Below are 22,368 nucleotides of genomic sequence, written 5' to 3' on the forward strand. Positions count from 1 at the left end.
AGTAAACCCCAGTGCCATTGAGTCGATTCCGACTCATAATGACCCTATAGGACAGAGTAGGACTGCCCCATAGAGTTTCTAAGGAGCACCTGGTGGATTTGAACTGCTGACACTTAACTACTACGCCACCAGGGTTTCCTTTAAGTTAGTAGTTGAGTGCAAATCATTTGTGCCACCTAGGGACCATGGCCCTGCTACTGGCTCATTAATGCTAGAGGGGGAGGTGCCACACGCACAGATTCAAGCTGTAACCAGGTGGTCTCTCCAGTAGGGACTCTTCCAGAAACCTCTGTCCCCCACTCTAGCCCACCCCCCTACTCCTCCTGGAGTCACTCTTCTTCAAAGCAGATCTCATTGTATCATGTTTCTTTTTGAACTCCTCTGTGGTCCCCCAAAAGGAGCCCTGGTGGCACAGTGGTTAAAGCGCTCAGCAGCTAACTGAAAGGTCTATGGTTTGGACCAGCTGCTCCTTGGGAGAAAGATGTGGCAGTCTGCTTCCGTAAAGATTACAGCCTTGGAAACCCTATGGGGCAGCTTAACTGTCCAGTCGCATCACTGTGAGTAGGAATTGACTCGGCAACAATGGGTTTGATTTTGGTTTTGAGTAGCCCCCGATTGTCTATGGGAAAAAACTCAAACCCATTCCTGGGACAGGCCTCCTGGGACCCTGCGGGCCCTGCTCCAATCTCCTCTCCAGCATCTTCTCCCCTTTGTAGCCTTTATTGATTCACAAGCCAGTCTGGGAGCCCAGAGTGTCAGAGGCAGGTGTGGCTGGGCACTGTTCCTGAGGATCACATGGTCCAGTGGGGGGCGCAGTAGGTAGCCAATGCTGCGTAACGAGTGACCTCAACAGTTACTGCCTAAAATGAGTGCATTTGTTATCACACAGCTTCTGTGGGTCAGGGATCTGGGCTCAGCTCCACTGGATTCCTCACTTCAGGGACTTACAAGGCTGCAGTCAAGGTGTTGGCCAGGACTGTGGGGTTATCTGTAGGCTCGACAAGGGAAGGATCCAACTTCAAGCTCTCTCACATGGTGTTGGCAGGATTCAGTTCCTCGTGGGTTGTTGGACTGAGGCCCCAGTCCTGCACAAGCTGTTGGCCAGAGGCCTCCTTGGTTCCTTGTCATGCAGTTCAAGCCAGGTCTTTAAACCTGGCATCCAGGGCTTTTCCCACTCCAACCCTTCAATGTTCCTATAGCCTGGAGCACATATCATTGAATTTTTTTTTTTTTAAATGACATTTCTGAACAGTTTCATGATTTTTCTCATTAAGCTTCTTTTAGAGTTGTTTTTGGTTCTGGCTCAGCAGATGAAGTAATCAGAGGAAAGACTGGGAGGTTTGGAGCTAGAGAGGACAGGCAACAAGACTGAGATGAGGCTGGCTTGAGGGGCCAGCTCCAAGAAACAAAGGAAGGCACGATTCTCCACCCTCCCCCAGGAACCCCTCTGGGTAGGACGACTTGGGAGCCCGGACTGTCTGGATGTGAATACAAGCCTGAATCCACACACTTGTTGGGGTCTCACCTTGGGCAAGTTGATTAATCTCTGTGGGCCTCAGTTTTCTCATTTATATAATGGGCCAATGACGAATAGCCACCTCACCAAATGGCCCAGCGGTTGGAAGAGTCATCTGTCAGTGAGGTCATCATCACTGTAGCTGACGTGCATTAATGAATTGCCACGGTTGCAGCAGCCAGCAAGCAAGATGTTACCAGTGCCTGCTTTCAACTTCAGAAGTCCTGGAGATTTCTGGAGACAAGGGGGCTTTTGCGGGCAAATGTGATACTTGTGTTCCATATCTCTGATATCCTTTAAAAACCGAAACCAAACCCACTGCCATTGAGTTGACTCCGACCCTGGGTGACCCTGTGTGTTACAGAGTAGAGCTGAGCTCCATACAGTTTTCTTGGCTGTCATCTTTTTTAAAAAATAATATTTTATTGTGTTTTTGGTGAAAGTTTACTCAGCAAGTTAGGATCCTGTATGACACACAAATTGATCACTGATACTACGTTCTGGTTGTTCCATTTCCGGTACCTAGTTTCCCTGACCCCTTGTCTCCTTATCTTTGTTTTGGATTAAATGTTGACCTTTTGGACTCATATAGATGGTTTTTAGTAGAACACCAATCTAATGGGTCATATACTTTATTTTGTGTGTCATTCTGCTTTTCTGCTAAAAGTTGATCTCAGGGGGTAGGTTTGTTTCAAGGTTTAAAAAATATCTCAGGGTAATTGTCTCAGGGCGTCCTTTGGTCTCAGCTGGTCTAGTTAGTCTGTTGGCTGTTATCTTTATGGAAACAGATTGCCACACCTTTCTTCAGTACCTCCAGGTGAGTTCAAACTGCCAACCTTTCAGTTAGTAGCTGAGTGCAAACTCTCTGTACCACTCAGGGACAAACTATGCTATCCTCACCTTGAGTTGTCTGTTGTAAGCTTTCTAAGAACTTACTTTATAATGTCCACTAAGACGTTCTCCTACAGACCAGAAGTTTCTGGAAGGCAGGGATGACAGGTGTTGGGCCTGTCTGGGTGGCCTGAGCGTGCTGGCCATGTCTTGTTTGGAGACAACAGGGTCTAGGATCCCTCCTTCCTGACTTGTTTGCACCCCTACCATCCAATCCTTGCCCTCTGTCCCCAACTATGACTTGTCCCCAACTAATCTGAAGCAGTATTATCCACCTACACCTCCCTTATGTATTAAGAAGGCCCCAGAGGCCAAATCATTACTGAGACCTCAGAATGTCTCGGGGACTCCCTGCTTAGGGAACCAGGTGTGCTGGGATGTTTGCTGAGACGGTGAATGGCATCAGAGAGTTCTGTTTCCTGTTGACTCCAACAGGTGATTGGGACATGTGTCTGCCCAGGATGGTGTCAATGTCATTAAAGCAAACCGATGAATGTATATGTGCTTAAAATCATGTTAAAGAATGCTTATTTCATTACATTAAAAGACTAGCAATGACACTCATATTCTCAGGAAAAAACTTGCTCTACCCAAATGAAAAATTGGGGCGGGGGGGCAGTTACAAAAACTGAAAGTAGAAACCTAGTAAGGATGGTCTAGTGGGTTGAGGGCAGCTCTGCCAGCAGTAGGATGACCGTCTGTCTGGTGTGACCCCATGGACACCTGCTTTCTTACCTCTCTGGTTACTCCCTCCATCCCCACCTCCTGGAATGTCCTTGCTCCCCTAGCCTCTGTCACATGTTAAAATCCTCCCGACTTATTTAAGAGCCAGCCAGCGGCTCTGTTTTCCAGAAAACACTGAACAGGTAGGTGTCAGTGGAGTTTTTAGACTAAGACTGGGAAGAAAAACCTAGTGTCCCGCTTCTGACAGTCAGCTGGCAGAAACCCCGTGAATCACTGCAGTCCAATCTGCAGCTGACCGTGGGATTGGTGCAGGACCGGGCAGTGTTTTGTTATGTCGTACACGGGGTTGTCATGAGTCGAGGCAGCTAACAACAATTAAGCAGTCAGCCATTGCTTGGCTCATAGAAATCTCCAGAACCGCTATTGCTATCGGGTGCAGGGTGCCCCCCAGAGGCCATATAAGCTTCTCTGTGACTGCCTGGACAAGAGCTTTCTCCAGGGCATGCTAGCTCCCTGGCTGGGGGTACCTGTGGATCTTGCCAGGACTGTGACTAGTCTCCAACTGATGTGAAGCAATATTATCTGTGGGAGAAAGACCTGCTCCCGTAAAAATTGTTGTTATTAGGTGCCATCAAGTCAGTTCTGACTCACAGGGACCCCATACACAACAGAATGAAACACTGCCCAGTCCTTTGCCATCCTCACAATCATTGCTATGTTTGAGCCCAATGTTGCAGAAACTGTGTCAGTCCATCTCACGGAGCATCTTCTTCTTTTTCACTGATCCTCTACTCTACCAAGTATGATGTCCTCCCCCAGGGACTGGTCCCTCCTGATAACATGTCCAAAGTATGTGAGACAAAGTCTCATCATCTTCGCTTCTGAGGAACATTCTGGCTGTGATTCTTCCAAGACGAATTTGTTCATTCTTCTGGCAATCCATGGTATAGTCAATATTCTTCGCCAACACCATAATTCAAAGGCATTAATTCTTCTTCAGTCTTCCTTATGCATTGTCCAGCTTTTGCTTGTTTGGGTCAAGCGTACCTTAGTCCTCAAAGTGATATCTTTGCATTACAGCCTGGAAAATCATATGGGGCAATTCTGCCGTGTCACATGCAGTCGCTATGAATTGGAATCAATTCAATGGCACACAGCAACATCCACCATAAACACTAAGGTGGGAGAACAAAAAGGTAATGCCTCCCCAGACATGCCATCAGCTCCAGACCTGAACTCGCTCTGCACCAAACAGGAATTACATCTGGGACTGCAAACAGCACTGACTCCCTGCGGTCAAGTCCACCTATTAAGGCGAAAATCCAGCCACTTCCAGGGGACAAAAAAATAAGTCTCAAAAACGATATACTTTGTTATATCATATTTGTTTCCCTGCCTGTGTCACTGACAAAAAATTCTTTGCTACCTTCAGTATTATGGCCCGGAAGCTCTCTGCTGCAGCATAGCTGGTGTGTACATGGAGCATTTCAGCATGGGGATGTGAGGACGTGGGAACAGCAGTGCCACTCATCACCCCAGACGGAACAAGGACTTTCTCCAGGGCTTGAAAATCCCAGAGAGGAGGCATGTGACCCAGAGTTCCAGGTGGTCTCCTGGTGCTTATAATGAGCCCGGAAACCCTGGTTGCATAGTGGTTACGTGCTACGGCTGCTAATCGAAAGGCTGGCAGTTGGAATCCACCAGGTGCTCCTTGGAAACTCTATGGGGCAGTTCTACTCTGTCCTGTAGGGTCGCTATGAGTCAGAATTGACTCGACTGCAACGGATTTTTTTTTTTTTAATAATGAGCCCAGAGCCCTGGTGATACAGTGGTTAAGAGATTAGCTACTAACCAAAAAATCAGCAGTTCGAATCCACCAGCGGTGATGACACAACAGTTAAGAGCTCAGCTGCTAACTGAAAGGCTGGCGATCTGAACCCACCCAGCGGCTCTGCGGGAGAAAAGACCTGGTGATCTGCTCCCATAAAGATCACAGCCTAGGAAACCCAATGGGGCAGTTCTACTCGGCCACATAGGGTTGCTATGAGTCGGGACTGACTCCACGCCATGCAATAACAGCACCCAAGTCCGGGGCTTGTCTTAGTTTCCTCAGAGCCTCCCTGGTGCTGGGTTTGGCCATGTTTTTGAGAAGGAAATCTGGGGCTGGGGAGGGGGGCGCTCACAGACGGTTTTAACCGACTACCTGGGTAATGGCCGGGCTCAATTTTGCCTCTCACATTTTAATTGTACAACAGTAATTTTGCGATAGAGTTGCCGATGGCAAACATGCAGAAGACATTAACATTATTTATGTTTTGGATTATTAATGTGGCTGTTAAAATTCCTCCAGTTAGTTTTGATTGAATTGTTTTTTTGTGTGATTCTGTTGTTTAATGGAGCGGTAAATAAGAATCTCTGATAATGAGGCCCAACATCTGCCACAACAACCTGGCGTGGGCTATTAACATTTCCATTCACGGCAGGGTGGGCAGCGATAAGACGGAAGCCACACAGTTAGAACAAAGTAAATAGTCAGTGTCAGGCCCAGTGGGCGTTAATTACTATTGTATTCTACATGCGGGGGGGGGGGGGGGGCTGAAAATGGGGAGGGGGTCCTGTGGAAAGGGTGACTTCTGAAGGTCATTCTCTCCCAAGAGCCCCCATGCCCGGCCATCTTCCAGACAGATGGACTGTTTTATCACTTCATTTATGGTCTAGGAGCCCTGGTGGCACAGTGGTTAAGTGTTCGGCTGCTAACCAAAAGGTCAGCAGTTCGAATCCTCCAGCCTCTCCAAGGGAGAACGATGTGGCAGTCTGCTTCCATAAAGATTACAGCCTGAAAAACCTAATGGGGCAGTTCTACTCTGTCCTATAGGGTCGTTAGGAGTCAGAATTCAGCTTGATGGTGATGGGTTTTGGTATTTTTGGTCTATGAATGGACTGGAAAGAGCCCTGGCAGTTCAGTGGTTAAACACCTGGCTGCTGAGTGAAAGGTTGGCAGTTCAAACCCACCAGGACAAAAACCTGGTGATTGGCTTCCGTAAAGATTACAGCCTAGAAAAACCTATGGGGCAGTTCTACTCTGTCCTATAGGGTCGCTATGATTAGAAAATCAACTCGATGGTTCCTAACATGCAGTTATCTATATGCTCAGTGTTTTGTTTTTTTTTTTAAACTTTGTCTTCTAGCCCTTGTTTTAATTTTTTTTGGGGGGGTGGGCAAGGGGTAGGAGGAGAAGGAGCCCTGGTAGCACAGTGATTAAGCGCTCAGCTGCCAGCTGAAAGCTCAGCAGCTCAAACCCTCCAGCAGCTCCACAGGAGAAAAGACTGCCTTGGACATCCTATGGGGCAGTTCTACTCTGTCCTATAGGGTCACTGCGAGTTGAAAATTGACTCAGTGCACCTAACATACAGATATATGCAGTTACCTGTATGCTCAGTGGAAACCCTGGTGGCATAGTGGCTGAGAGCTATGGCTGCTAACCAAAAGGCTGACAGTTTGAATCCTTGGAAACTCTGTGGTGCAGTTCTATTCAGTCCTATAGGGTTGCTATGAGTCAGAATCGACTCGATGGCAACGGGTTTTTTTTTTTTTTTTAACATGCTCAGTGTTATGATTTTTTGAACTTTGTCTTCTAGCCCTAGTTTTATTATTTTTTGCGGAGGGAAAGGAAGGGATAGTGGGAGAAGGAGCCCTAGTGGCACAATGCTTAAGCACTTGGCTGGTAACTGAAAGGTCGATGGGTCGAATCCACCAGCAGCTCCACTGGAGAAAGACCTGGCAATCTGCTCCCATAAAGATTGTTGTTGTTAGGTGCCGTTGAGGAAGTTGCAACTCATAGCTACCCTCTGTACAACAGAAAGAGATGCTGCCTGGTCCTGTGCCATCCTCACAGTCATCGCTATGATGGAGCCCATCGTTCCAGCCACTGTGTCACTTCATCTTGTTGAGGGTCTTCCTCTTTTTCACCGACCCTCTACCTTACCAAGCATGATGTCCTTCTCCAGGGACTGGTCCCTCCTGAATACTTGTCCAAAGTATGTGAGACGAAGTCTCACCATCCTTGCTTCTAAAGAGCATTCTGGTTGTACTTCTTTCAAGACAAGCCACCACAGTATGGCAAACTGACAGACAAGTGGTGGCTATAAAGATTACCAAAAAGCCAAAACCAAATCCATTGCTGTTGAGTCGAATTCCAACTTATAGTGATCCTTATAGGACAGGGTAGAACTTTCCCCCACAGGGTTCCAAGGCTGTAAATCTTTACAGAAGCAGATTGCCACATCTTTCTTCCGTGGAGCTGCTGGTGGGTTCTAACCACCAACCTTTTGGTTAGCAGCCAACCGCTTAACCAGTACACCACCAGGGCTTCTTGTCGTAAAGTTTACAGCCTAGGAAACCTGTGGGGCAGTAATATACTCTGTCACACATGGTTGCTATGAGTTGGAATGGACTCAACAGCATGCGACAACAACCACAACAGCCTTGAAGCACAAGGCCAGCCCCCGGGCTGCAGGTCAAACTGCAAGTGGGAGCCCAGCCCCAAGGCAATTTCAGTGCAGCTGCCAGGCCCAGCCAGCCCAGATTCCAAAGAGGTGCCCCAGTGGGACAGGGGGCGGATCCTAGGAAGCAGAGACCCACCGTCATGAGAAAGTGCACAGCATGGCGTTCAAAGACCCCATGACACCTTGAAGATGTGTGCAAGTGATCTTTGTGTCTCCTGGGCTCCACTGTGGTGGACGGATGCTTGGACACCATGTCCATGGCCCCCTCCCAGGGCGGGGGCGGGGAGATAGGCAGTGAGGACAGGGTCCTGAAAAATGGGCACCAGACTGACCCCAGAGAACAGTATGCAGGTATGACCTCCTGCAGGAGGGGGCAGTTCAGACTTCCATGTCCCTGTCCCCACCAGAGGACATCGTCCCAAGCTGGAGTTTGTGACTGGGATCCCTGAACTTGTGGGGGAACACTTACACCCTCATTTCTGCCAGCCTCTGTCTGAAATACAGCATTTCACTCAACTTGGCTGCCAACCCAAAGGTCGGCAGTTTGAACCCACTAGCCACTGCATGGAAGAAAGATGTGGCAGTCTGCTCCCGCAGCTTCAGAAAGCCTGTGGGATAGCTCTACTCTGTTCTGTAGGGTCGCTAGGAGTCAGAATCGATTTGACAGCAATTGGTTTGGTTTTTTGGTAAAATCGACTTGGTGACACCTAACAGCAACAGGAGCCCTGGTGGTGCAGTGGTTAAACACTCAGCTGCTAACTGAAAAGTCAGCAGTTTGAACCCACCACCCACTCCATGGGAGTAAGATGTGGCAGTCTTTGTAAAGATTACAGCCTTGGAAACCCTATGGGGTACTTCTGCTCTGCCCTATACGATCACTGTAAGTCAGAATGGACTGGATGGCAGTGGGTTTGGTTTTTGGGTGAGTGTAGTAACAAGCCACAGCGGTATCAGCGGTACGTGTGAGCAACTCCCATAGAAATCAGAGATGCCCTCATACCATGCCATCATTGTTGTAAACGTAGCTGATCGGTGTTTACCAGACCAGCTCGGTGGGCTTACTTCATGGGCTAATCAAGATGCAGAATCCCTGGGTGGTGCAAACAGTGAGGTGTTTAGCTGCTAACCAAAAAGTTAGAGGTTTGAATCCACCCAGAGGCACCTTGGAAGAAAGACCTGGTGATCTGAAAACTCAGCCATTGAAAACCCTGTGGAGCGTAGTTCTACTGTGACACACATGGGGTCACCTTGAATCGGAATCAACTTGATGGCAGGTGAAATCACAGCACACACACACATTCACACACTCACGCATTGCTAGGCGCTACGTTTGTTTTGAGTGCTTTGTTAGCTGTACGTCAGAGAAATCAGTTTTCTTTGTCATCAGTGTATTTTATCTTGTGCATTTAAAAACGTTATTCTCAGAAAGGCTCCTGGCATAGAAAGGCCAGGGAGTCCTGGGGGCCAGTCAGCTGTGATGTGAGTGATACCACCGCTGGAGCGGCTCTGCTGTGAGCCAGGAGGGGTGGGCCCCCCCCGGCCTCTGAGCGCCCCTCAGCCCTCTCGTGTGCTCTCTCCACAGCCCCTGCGATGCCCCCACAGAGCGTGCAGGTAAACCCCCTCACAGCCAGCCAGCTGGAGGTCACGTGGGACCCACCGCCCCCGGAGAGCCAGAATGGGAACATCCAAGGCTATAAGGCAAGCTCACGCATGTTTTTGCTCTTTTTTCCGGGTCACCGTGTGCCAGGCCCAGGAGCCCAAACTCCAGCTGGGAGCCTGGGCCCCCCGGCTGCTGCCCCTTGGCGAACTTTGTCCTCCTCTGTCCCCAGTGCAGATGCACAGCACCGATGGGGTGCAGGGGTGAGAAGCTGGCACAGGCTTGGCTGGCCCTGCCCACTGGCCTCAGAAACAAGCAGCTGACGGGAGGCTGGAGGGTGGGAGGAGATTGGGCTTGTCCACAGGCCGCCTTAGCATGGCTAGGGACCCTTCCTGTTCCTGTCCCCTCTTTGGGTCCCTCTGGTACCTCTCGTTATTATTGCTGCTAGGTGCCATCGAGTCGATTCTAACTCAGAACCACTGTGTATGAGAGAGCGGAACTACCCCATGGGGTTTCCTAGGCTGTAATCTTTACAGAAGCAGATTGCCAGGTCTTTCCCCCATGGAGCAGCTAGTGGGTTCAAACTGCAGACCTTTCGGTTAGCAGCCGAGTGGGTCACCATTTGCGCCACTCAGGAACTCCTTGACACTTGTTGTGTGTTGCCGAGTCCATTCTGACTCATAGCGACCCCGTGAGAACCACCACGCTAAGATGGAGTAACTCCACACCAGCGACCTGTTCTCCAGGTAGGGGGAAAGCAAGGTGGCAGGCTGGGCAGGTAAGAGTATCAGCTGATGAGGTTTGAATCCACGGAATGAAGTTCCACCCACCTCTAGGACCACACCTGCTCCGAGGGCTCCAGAGCCTCAAACTTAGCTAAAACTGTCCTGTAGGAAATGTGCCAACCCGCTCCGCAAGCACTCCCCACCCTCCTCCCGAATTAACGTCCCTCCCTGAGCTGCTGGGGCCTTAGTTTATGTGTCATCCGATCCAGCAGGCTCACCCGACCTCATGACTGTTGGGCCAATTAAATGTCCATTTACAGATGATTTTTGTGGGTGTTTTATGAAAATGAATGCCTTCCTCCTGGGCAGGGCTGTTACAGTGATTAATGAGGTAATGGGAGGCAAAGTACTCTGAGCGCCACGCTCCGAGGCAAGGTGCTATTTATGTATGTCTAAATAATTTCCTTAATGACAAAGACATTGAACTTGGATATTGATCTCAGGGCTGCTGTGCCTGTGTGTGCAGAGGCTTTGATTGGGTCAGTCCAGTGGGCAGAAGGTGTAGTGCAACTCACAGGTCTAGCTCAGGGACCCTCAGGCGTCAGCGCCTGTGGTGGACAGGTGATAGATGTGCCAGGGAGGCTGGCCATAGGAAGTGCCGGCACTGCCATGGAGCCACCACGCGTTTCTTGTATGTGACAAGCTGCTGTAATGGCCTGGCGTGGGCCAGGGTTCCCATAGCCAAGCTAGGTCTTGGACTTCACTGTCTTTGGCAGCCCAGCCACGCTGGCATTGGGCAGAGGCTCTCTGGCCAGCTGTCTGCAGGAGCAATGCTGGCAGCCTCTTCAAACCTTCATACCTGAGCATGGAGTTTGCCACGAGCACGTAAAAGCCAGATGAGAGAAAATGGTGTCCAGAAGGAACATGGGGCCTTCCCAGCATCGCGGAGCACAGCATCTTATTTCTGGTGTTCATCTCCAACGTGTCGTGTCACATGGATTGAGAACTTAGATGTCAGCTTTGGACAAAGTGTGGACATGTAGGGTGGATGTCAAGGGCTGGCTCCATCCACAAGTCCGGGTGGGGGTGAGCGTTGGGGATCTCCCTTCTCTCCAAGTTATGGAAGGAGGCACGGGAGCAGTGAGAGGTACCTCTAGAGCTCACTCTGCAGGAGAAAAGGCAGCCTCCTGGTAACCCGAGTGCAATGTCCCTGCCATCCTCAGATCGCCAACCAGAGCAGCATTTTCTTTCGCTGGGCAATGCTTGAACTGTAGATGGACAGCTCAGAAATGCTAGCCACTGGCTCCCCAGTCAACACTGGCCGCTGATCTCCCTTCATCTGCACTCCCCTCAGTGACTCCCTGATCCCATGAGAAAGGTTCTGACCCAGAGCACACGAGGGCCACCTGCAGGCTCTGGTCTTGTGCTTGGGAATAGAGAGAGCTGGTCTCTCCTAAAATGCCCATTCCCAACCCTGTCCCCTCTCTGGCAGATCTATTACTGGGAGGCTGACAGCCAGAATGAGACAGAGAAGATGAAGGTCCTGTTCCTCCCTGAGACCTCAGTGAAGCTCAAGAACCTGACCAGCCACACCAAGTACCTGGTCAGCATATCTGCCTTCAATGCTGCTGGAGACGGGCCCACGAGTGACCCCCGGCAGGGGTGGACACATCAGGCAGGTAGGAGGCCAGTGCATTTCCTTCTCACAGCCTCTCTTGGACCCACATTCTGAGTGCACAGGTGTCTCAGTTTCCTAGTGCTGCTAGAGCAGAAATGCCACAAGCGGGCGGCCAGGCACACTGAGCCAGGGAGAGGGGAGCAGAGAGCAGGCCAGGGCTGTCCCCCAACCACACACCTGGCCTTTGGTCACCAGGAAGTCCTTTCCAGTGCAAGATGGCTTGGTCAGCCTCCTCCCCCATCTCCAGGCCAAGCAAGAACTCTCTGAGGTGGCAGAGTGTTGGGTGAGGTTTCAGACGGAGGGGCCAGGGATGTGTCTTCTGAGACTGCAGGCCCCGTGGGAGGGGAGAAGAGAGGGAGGAGGGGGGAGGAGAGGAAAGGGGGAAGGAGAGGAGCGGGGGGACGAGAGGAGAGGGGAAAGGAGGTGAGGAGAGAGGACAGCTTGGCAGTAAGGGGACCAGCTGGAGGCTGTGTCCTGGCACAGGGACTTGGAGGGGACAGTGGTGGAGGAGGTAAGAAGAGGTTGAGTTAGGGATGTGTTTTGAGGATGTTTTGAGAGGAGAGAGGAGGAGAGGAGGGGGAGGGGAGGCACCGTCCATTCCAGAGCCCCATCTCCACCAGAAGAGCAGGGACAAACGCCTCTGAACCCCCCAGCAGCCACCAGAAAATACAGCAATTGACATTTTCTGTCCTGCTTTCCTCTGTTATTCATTTTCATCCCTCTGTCATTTCTCCTCTCAAGCCCCTTTGTGTTTAAACACGGTCATTTTCTCGGCTCTTCTCTGGAGGGCCTGGGTTTCGGATTGATCATCAGAAGTTCCGAGTTGACCAATAAATTTCTCCTCATCCTCTGGTGTTTAGACTTGTACTGAGCTGGAGACCACATTCAATGACATGTCTTATTTCACACAGGGGCACAGGCGTGCACGCATGCGTCTATAAGGAATTTCAATAAAAATCGCTCTGTCTTCTGCTCTTTAGCCCCTGGTGCCCCCAGCTTTCTGGCATTCTCAGAAATCACCTCCACCACGCTCAATGTGTCCTGGGGTGAGCCGGTGGCAGCCAACGGTGTCCTGCAGGGCTACCGGGTGGTGTACGAGCCCTTAGCACCTGTCCAAGGTAAGACAGAGGGGACAGAGCAAGGCAGGCGTGCCTCACCCATGTACCGCATCCCACAGTCTAGAGAGAGACCCTGGGTTCTTCATGTTGGGAAGCCTGAGCTCAGAAGGTGAAGGGCCTACTGGAAGAGGCCTGGGGTGCTCAGCTGGGCTGGGGCTACCCCTGAGTGTCCTGCATTCTAGTGCTTTCTCTATGGGACCATGCTGGATATTTCCTTGATCTAGTCTCTTTCATGTTGTTGTTGTTGGGTGCCTTTGAGTCTATTCTGACTCATAGCGTCCCCATGTGACAGAGTAGAACTGCCCCATGGGGTTTTGCAGGCTAATCTTTATGGGAGCAAATTGCCAGGCCATCATCCCGTGGAGCCGCTGGTAGGTTGGAACCACCACCCTTTCAGTTAGCAGCGAGTGCTTAAGCATTGTGCCACCAGGGCCCCTTTTCTCTTTAATGTACTGGACTTTTCTCCCATGTTCCTCTTTATTTCCCAGTTCTCACGGGTGCTGATGAGGCCACCGCGAGTCCCAGTTGTTGGAACCAAGTAGGGGAGTATTGGTGGATTGGATACCTCCTGCATCTTAGGGGAGGCGCTGACAGCCTTGTGCACTTAGATGATTGTCTGTCAATCCTTCCATTCACTCGTTCACTCAAAGGATATTTATTGTTGTTGTTGGTTGCCATCAAGGCGGCTCTGACTCATGACGACCTGTGTGCAACAGAATAAAATGTTGCCCAGTCCTGTGCTATCTTCATGATTATTGGTGTGCTCAAGTCCATTGTTACAGCCAATTTTGAGTGCCTTCCAGCCTAGGGGGCTTATCTTCCAGCACTATATCAGACAGTATTCTGTTGTGATCTGTAGAGTTTTCACTGGCTGATTTTTGGAAGTAGATTGCCAGGCCTTTCTTCCTAGTCTTAGCCTAGAAGCTCCTCTGAGACCTGTCCACCATGGGTGACCCTGCTAGTATTTGAAATACCAGTGACTTAACTTCCAGCATCAGAGCAACACAGAAGCCACCACAGTATGACAGACTGAGACTGACAGATGGATGGTGGAAATATTTTCTACACACATTATGTGTCACATGCTGTCCTGGATCCAGGAAAGGAAAGAGCTTGACTGACTTGTTCAACAAAGGCCTTGCTTTCCTGAACTCAACAAGTTTATATTCCAAAAAGGAGAGAGACAGCAAATACACAATTTAACAAAAAATATCTGATGTTGGTCAATGCTACAGAGAAAAGACAGTAGGATGATATAAGAGTAAGGGGGAGGCCTGGATGACCAGAAGGACCCAGCCATGCAAAACTCTGAAGGAAGCCCTTTCTGCAGAGGGCAAAGCATGTGAAAAGGCCCTGAGGTAGGGGGCCAAGGGCTGGATCTCAATGAGTGAGGAGGGGAGTAGCATGAGATATCTTCATCTAGTTCCAGGGCCAGGTCATACAGGGCCACGGTGGACTCTAGATTGGACTGAGAGGCCCCGACTTACACAAGAGAAGGGTCACTCTGGCTGCTGATGGGAGTAAGGAGACCAGCTGGAGGCTGTGTCCTGGCACGGGGGCTCGGAGGGAACAATGGTGGTGGAGGTGAAAAGAGGTTGGCTTAGGAATGTGTTTTGAAGATGGAGCCACCAGGATAGCCATGAGTTGAATGTGAAGGGGAGGGGAAGGAGCTGGGAAAGGGTTGGCATTGCTGCTGTCACTCACACACAATCATGGGCATTGCTGCATTAAGGTGTTACCTAGCTCTGACGCTACTTATATCTGATGTTATAGTATCAGAAATTATTGTTAATATCCAAGAAAAAAATCAAACCCGTTGCTGTCAGTTCCAGTTCTTGGCCACCCGTGTGTTACAGAGTAGAACTGGAATCCATAGAGTTTTCTTGGCTTTAATTTTTATGGAACAGGAGCCCTGGTGATTCAATGGTTAAGAGCTTGGCTGCTAACCAAAAGATTGGCAGTCTGAACCCACCCTGCGGCTTCTCAGAAGGAAGATCCTGAGATTGGCTTCCGTAAAGGTTACAGCCAAGGAAACTCTAGAGGACAGGTCTACTCTGTCATATAGGGTCACCGTGTGACTTGACAACACACAACAAGAACAACCTTTATGGGGCAGATCACCAGGCCTTTTTTCCATGGCACACTGGGTGGGTCCAACCTGCCAACCTTTTGTTTAATATTTGAGCACAAACAGTTTGTGCCACCCAGGGACCGTATTTTTAATATGCTGCTGGTATATTAATAAGTAAAATCATCATAAACTTAAAAAAGTTTCTCATATTCAGCATTCCCCTCTACTGGATCACTGATGGGTTCAGTGACTGCTTGATGTGCTGGGCGCTACGGCGCTAAAGAAGGACCAGGAGCCCAGTAGCCTCTGCCTGCCCGGTGCTCAGGCAGTCTTCCCCCGCAGTGATCTACATGGGCAGGCTGTCAAGATGATAGATGATTTCACGTGTAGGAGGGAAAAGTGTAACTAGCACATCAAATAAGATCGGTTTTCCGTTTACAGCAGTGATAAAAGTTTCCCTTTAAAATGCATGTATTTGAGTAAAACAGGGAGTTGATTTGAAGGAAAACATTTAAGCACTGTATTTTATTTCATCGAAACTAAGGTGCCATTGACTATGAGATCTGTTGTTATTTTATAAAGTGCTGAGAAAGACAAAATGCTTCTGAGAAACTGTGGCCCGATACTTGTGTATCATCAATTCTGGGCTGCACCTCCAATTCAGGGATGTTAAAATGTGGGGGTGGGTGCGTGTGTCTGAGATAATTGGTGAGTTTTGACAAATAGCAGTGGAGGTGATATGGTATGACTTCTAGAGATGGCCAGGAGAGCACAAGGACAACATTGAGTCAGTGAGGCCACCTAGAGGGTGGGGCAGAGCTCAAGTGTCCTTGTGTTCTTCACAGAACCAGCATCTGTCCTGGGAGCCAGGTTTGAGGTCCCCAGAGATGTGCCGTTGTTCTTGGCAATCAGCAGGGAGCGAGCATAGAGGATTTGTGGAGGCCTTCCATCTGGCTCACCAGTATCTGCTTTCCTCCCATCACACACACCCACTCACACACACTCCTACCCACACCTGTATACTCATACACGCTTACACACTCACACACTCTTACACTCACACCCATACACTCTCACAAACACATACATACACTTTCACACACAAAATCTCACGTACACTCACACACGTATACTCACAAATCACACACACACTCTCGCCTTTCACACACACACTCACTCACACACACACACACTCACATATATCAGACACATTCTCACACACACTGTCACACATACCACACACACACCTATAACTCACACATACACCACACACTCACACACAGCCCACACAGGGGTTCCTTGAGCCATGTAACAAAATGCCTTTCTGAGGATACCGGCCAAGTGGAGCTTATTCCAAATAGGAACGGTTGCAAAACACCATGGTTCTGATCAACCTATGGGCCCTTCCCAGTCAGAGACAGCATGGGTTTTTCCTGCATCCTCGGATGAGTGACTTGTTCTACGAGTCAGTGCTCCTGTGTCTGTGGGCTTGCAGACTGTCCCTGGGAACTTCATGGTGTATGACTCCAGGCCTCCCTCCTGGCCACTGCTCGCAAGTCCTATGAGAAGGGCTCTCCAGCCAGGCCATTGCTGTCCCATCATTACCTGATCAAAGGACTGCACGGGGACATGGTGGGCTTTGTGACATTCTCGTCCCTGCATGTCAGTCCCCTAGAATTGCTACAGGATTGTGACAACAGCTCTCTGCTCAGGCTCCAGGGAGATAACATCACACACCTGGCTCCACTCGTGTTGTCAATGTCATGGTTACTTGTCCATTTTCGCAACAACTTACGCATCACTGGGGAAGTCAAACGGTGTGGGAAAGATGTAGTTTAGGCAATCACGTTCATCATGTCCAGCTCACAGGGGCAGTTCTGTGAGTGCCTCATAAACAGCATCCCACCACGGGTAATGGTAATAGTAGGTACCATTTACCAAGCACTTACGGCAAGGTAGGCACTACAGTAAGCACTGAACGTGCATTATCCCTGCATCCTCACAACCGCTCTGTGATGTAGGTGCTGCTGTTCGTCTCGATTGCAGACAGAGACGTTAAACTTAAGACCTGTAAGACATCTGCCCAAAGCCTACAGCTAGAAGATGATAGACGAGGAATTTGAACCCCAGCGGTCTGGTTCAAGAGCCCAAGGTCTTAACCTCCGTACCTGGAAAAAACACTGCCTAGAGTGCTTCTGTTTCAGGAAGTTAGTGTGCAGGTGAGCCTCTCAGAGACAGAGTGTGAGCAAGGCCGTTAAACACCTCATACACAGTCGTGTCCTTTGCTACCCTTTTCACCTCTTTTCTTGAGTAATGAGTCATCTGTCACCAGCCTGGTCACTTTTGTCTGTTGAGAAGGGCTGGTTCTTGAAGCCCAGAGTCTCCTGGCTCTTGCAGTGAGCACACTGTGCTATGAAATTGGAGCAGGGAAGAAAGATCTCTTTGCTCCATGACTCACTTGCTCACCCGACAATGAGACAGACCAGAGTCACGGCATCTATAGCACCACCAGGTCTCTCTGAGCAGGTGAGAAGAACAAACAATCCAGAGGCGGTCAGAGCAGAGGCTGGGGCACATTTTGGATGCCCTGACTCATACTCACCTGTCAAGTGGCCATTCAGGGCTTGAGCTGCCCAGTGGCCCAGTGGCATGGCAGTGCTTCCTTGGAGCACCAGGCTCCTACTGCGCAGCATGGTCCTCACTGTGTTCCCCTCAGATCTGTGATGAGCTCTCTCATGCAGGCCCCACCCTACTCCAACAGCTCTGTCCCTCTCCAGCTGGTCCAACATCTATTCCTGGTGAGGATGAGGGCAGCCTCCCCTATAGCCACCAGCTTCTTCCAACGTCCCTTCCTCACAGCCTAATCAACCCTGCTCTCCAGCTCTGCATGTTTCCAAGAAAATCAGCTCCTGGCAGAAACCAGAAGCAGGAAATGCTTGCCCTGGTGGCTGTTCTCCTCCCTGAGGCACTTTGGAGCACTTTGACTGATGGGGCTGGAGAGAGAGGAGATAAACTTTACATTGGCTATGAGAACATGTTGTTGTATGACTGGAAATGACCAGAAATCAATGGGACTGAGTCATGATGAAGGAAAAGTGTGGTTGCGCAGACAGCAATGGAACTTACTGGGGTCCTATTGCCCAGTGCTTGGCCACTCCCCCAGCCCCAGCACCCCAAATCAGCAGACCTGAATCAGTCTATCCCCAGGAGCCAGCCAGCCCCTCTTCCTCCCTGCCCCTGAGAAAAACCAAACTCTTTGTATATCTCCTGCCCTGCGAGTCTGACCCACGTGTGGGAGGCCAGCTGCTGCCCAGACACAGACTGCTTTTGAACTTTGGGCAGCTCCAGGAGGAACCAGCCCTTACCCAGGCACTGCTGGATCCAGGGAGAGTAGTGACCGGATTCCAAACAATTGTAATATTTTAAAATGCCTCATAAAATCTGTACACTTCCCCCCAGAAATGTGGTTTCAAGTGCAGTAAAAGCATCAGGTATCTGCATTTGGGGCTAGAATCATATTCACTGTCTGTGGCAATGCAGGTTCTCAGATGCAGATTGCCAAAGATGCGATATATGTTTCTGTATACATGTGTGGGAATTGCCACCTACTTGCAGTTGTGGAGACAAAAGCTTTTCAAGTGGTAGAGAAATGGTAGGAAAATGGTCTCACCTGCCAGTGGCTCTAATGGGGGACCATCAGGCCTGTCTCGCTGCCTCCACTCCAGGACCTTGGAGTGACATGTGGAAACTCCTGGCTAGGGACCTTTCAGTACAGGCCAGTGAGGTGGACAATACAACAGTGACCAGCGACTGTGAGCCCTGGGGTTACTCTTATCTGGAAGTCAGTCCTGGCTCAGCCGTATGCACTGAAGTGGGACTCATGGCCATCCCCTCACCAGTCCCCTGGTCAGTGCAGGGAGGACTGCAGCCACCTGGAGCATCACAGCCCAACCACTTGGAGCACTGCAGCCCAGCCACCTGGAACACCATAGCCACCTGGAGCATCATAGCCACCTAGAGCATCACAGACCAGCCACCTGGAGTATCACAGCCACCTGGAGTATCACAGCCACCTGGAGCATCACAGCCACCTGGAGCACCACAGCCACATGGAGCATCATAGCCACCTGTAGCATCATAGCCACCTGAAGCATCATAGCATCCGCAGTACCACAGCCATCTGGAGCACCACTGCTACCTGGAGCATCATAGCCACCCAGATCACCATAACCCAGCCACCTAGAGCATCATAGCCACCTGGAGCATCATAGCCACCCAGAGTATCACAGCCACCTGCAGCACCACAGCTACCTAGAGCATCATAGCTACCCGGAGTATCACAGCCACCTGGAGCATCATAGCCACCCAGAGTATCACAGCCACCTGGAGCGCCACAGCTACCTGGAGCATCATAGCCACCCAGAGTATCACAGCCACCTGGAGCACCACAGCTACCTGGAGTATCATAGCCACCTGGATCACCATAGCCCAGCCACCTAGAGCATTACAGCAACCAGAGCATCACATCACCTAGAGCACTGCACCGCCTGGAGCATCACAGCCCAGCCACTAGGAACACAGTATCATGTTCTTGAGACTCTGATTTTATGGCAGAACTAGTTGTTGTTGGTTTTTGTTTTTTTTTTTTTTTAACATTTAAATGGCAGTGTTTTTATGTGTTTGCATCCTGAGGCTTTGTGGTCCAGGGCATAGTTGGAAAATTGACTAAGTAAATAAAATTCTGACATGGTTGAGATTGGGGAAGCCAGAGTTGCTCAGCCTCCTCCTACAGGATGGAACTCACACAATTTGCACATGGGTTTGTATTTGCTCAGGGGAGAAACTGGCCATTGCTCTCCAGAGCTCTACATCTGACAGAATCCAATCGTTTACTGAAGACAGTCACTGTGTGTGCAAATTTTTATCCTTGGGACTCCTTCATGAGGATCAGGTTCTTTGGGAAGACATGGCCCCATTTCTCCACAGAAAAGACCAAAGTTGGGGGGTCATTCGAAAACAGTAAAAATTGCTCTGAAATAATTTGAAAGAGAAAACAGTGAGCCAGCTAGAAGGTGTTTTGGAGACTTTTGGATTAGAGAACTTTGCTTTGACAACTTTGGCAGATGTGTCCATTGGGTAGTAAGAAGGTATTTGGTTGAGTTTTGCCTATGTCAAGACTACTCTAGTATTAAAGGATTGAGGAACCCTACACAACCTGCCCACACTCATGGAGCATCTTGAGAGCCATATTCTCGTCATGTGAGGTGTTGGCCGTAGCCAGCTGCACCATGAATAGGAGGCGTGGATCATCAAGTGCGGCTTTCCAAATGGTATTACGTGGAAAACGAGTCCTGTTGACTAATACGTCTTAGAAATGCTGCGTCCTATATCCTCCTTCAAGAGCTCCTGTTGCTGTTGAGTTGATTCCAACTCATAGCAAGCCTCTATGACAGCCTAGAACTGCCCCATAGCATTTTCTAAGCTATAAAGTTTATGGGAGCAGATGGCCAGGTCTTTTCTCTTGAGCAGCAGCTGGTGGGTTTGAACTGCTGACCTTTTGGTTAGCAGCTGAGCACTTAACCATTGTGCTACCAGAGCTCCTTCTCCAAGAGAAGGCCAGTAGGTATTATGAGTATGTTGAAAGCCCTGAGAAGTCCTGGAAAAAAAAAAATAGCTCATTTGACTTTTTCCAAATGCAGCCTTTTCAAACTGGTTTAACCAAAGAACCCCATTTTCCCTTTTGGAAAATGCTACATTTGTGTAATTTTCAAGATTGATGCTCCCCAAAAATGTTATGTCCTATTTTCTAATTATACTTCATACAACCAGCAACATGCATGCATTATTCACTTGTTCACCTGTTTCTGTGTGAAAGCTGCTTACTTGGCAGAGCTTGCGTATATGTCGCAACATTGTCGAGTTCTCTGAGTTAGGGCATCCGTACTTGTGGCAGTAAGTTTTTATTCATCCTTGCTTCAAGGTCCACACTGAAGTTCTAGTGAGTTCCTTGATGCTTTGAGGCTCCAGTCTGGGGGTACCTCATAGGGGACCCTACCTTTTTGCTATGCCTGTTGGGGAGCCTCACCTCAACTCCTGGTCCCTGCGAAGTAAAGTTTTCAAGTGAAGTGCATTTTCTAAAACAGGTATCTTCCTGGGTATCTTCCAGATCATTCTCTTCCTTATGATTAGGTCAGTCCTTGGGTGGTACAGTTAACACACTTGGCTGCTAACCCAAAGGCTGAAGGTTTGAGTCTACCCAGAGGCACCTTGGAAGAAAGGCCTGGCAATCTACTTCTGAAAAATCAACCATCAAAAACCCCATGTAGCACAGTTCTAGTCTGATACCTGTGGGTCATCCTGAATTGGAATCTACTAGAAGGCAACTGTGTGTGTATGGATCAGAGGAATCCTTGGGTGGTACAAATGGTTAACACTCTTGACTGCTAGCTGAAAGTTTGGAGGTTTGAGTCCACCCAGATATGCCTTGGAAGAAAGGCCTGGCAATCTACTTCTGAAAAGTCAGCCATTGAAAACCCTATGGAGCACACTTTTACTCTGATGCACATGGGGTCATTGCGAGTCGGAATTAACTAGAAGGCAACTGGTTTGGTGTTTTTTTCAATTTTCTAATTTTTTTAATTTTCTAATTTAGTGTATAGACCAGAGGAATCCCTGGGTGGTGCAAATGGTTAACTCACTCAGCTGCTAACCAAAAAGTTGGCAACTCAAGTCTGCCCAGAAGCACTTTGGAAGGAAGGCCTGGCACCTACTTCCAAAAATCAGCCTTTGAAAACCCTATGGAGCATAGTTCTGCTGTGACACACATGGGGTCTCCATGAGTTGGAGTCAACAGGATGACAACTGGTTGGCATGACAAAGTCAGGGAGCTCACAGTTACCTGTGTTAGTGACACAGGGCTTTGTACAATTCAGAGCATCATGGGAAGGGGATGCTTTCTGGAATGTTCTCCAGGGAGCCTCACCCAGAGACAGGGCATTTGCTGATAAGCTATGCTCCTCCCGATGTAATTAGTGAGATGGCAGCCCCCTCCCCATTGTGCCCTGAGATTTGTTTTTTCCCTTTGCCAGTACCCACTTATCAAGCTTAAACCCTAATTACACTTATCTCTGCTGAAAATTGCCTATTATCACTGCTTAACCTCCTGTTAATTGCGAGAAACATTTTCTTAGCACACTGCAGCATTATCTCAGCATAATATACAGAGATCAATTGCTTCTCTGTCTTGAGACCCCCTTCTTCTCTTTCTGCTTCCGAATGGTTCCAGGCGTGAGCAAGGTGGTGACAGTGGACATTAAAGGGAATTGGCAGCGCTGGCTAAAGGTGCGGGACCTCACAAAAGGAGTGACCTACTTCTTCCGCGTACAAGCGCGCACCATCACCTATGGACCCGAGATACAAGCAAATGTCACAGCCGGGCCAGCAGAGGGTAAGTGGAGCTCTCACAGCAGACAGCTCCATACCCATTGCAACATAAACTTCTCACCCTGTGCTTCACGTAGCTGGGACTCACTCTCAACAAAGCAGCTCAGTGTTCACCTGAACCCCCCAGGAGTGTTTAGGAA

At 49.5% G+C, this 22,368-nt stretch overlaps 1 protein-coding gene across 5 annotated transcripts in view; it reads left to right on the forward strand.

The window, feature by feature from the left end:
- The window catches only part of SDK1 (sidekick cell adhesion molecule 1), a 1,136,389-nt gene that overhangs the window by 1,063,483 nt on the left and 50,538 nt on the right, over positions 1–22,368 (forward strand). For 4 of the 5 annotated variants that reach the window (XM_049902716.1, XM_049902717.1, XM_049902718.1 and 1 more), the window contains 4 exons: positions 9,179–9,294; positions 11,411–11,597; positions 12,577–12,714; positions 22,071–22,232. In XM_049902716.1, the coding sequence (XP_049758673.1) occupies positions 9,179–9,294; positions 11,411–11,597; positions 12,577–12,714; positions 22,071–22,232 (603 nt within the window). The remainder of the gene's footprint in view (positions 1–9,178; positions 9,295–11,410; positions 11,598–12,576; positions 12,715–22,070; positions 22,233–22,368) is intronic. The other variant, XM_049902719.1, reaches the window with a different exon arrangement.

The sequence above is a fragment of the Elephas maximus genome, chromosome 12, assembly GCF_024166365.1.
Source record: "Elephas maximus indicus isolate mEleMax1 chromosome 12, mEleMax1 primary haplotype, whole genome shotgun sequence".
Classification (NCBI taxonomy): Eukaryota; Metazoa; Chordata; class Mammalia; order Proboscidea; family Elephantidae; genus Elephas; species Elephas maximus.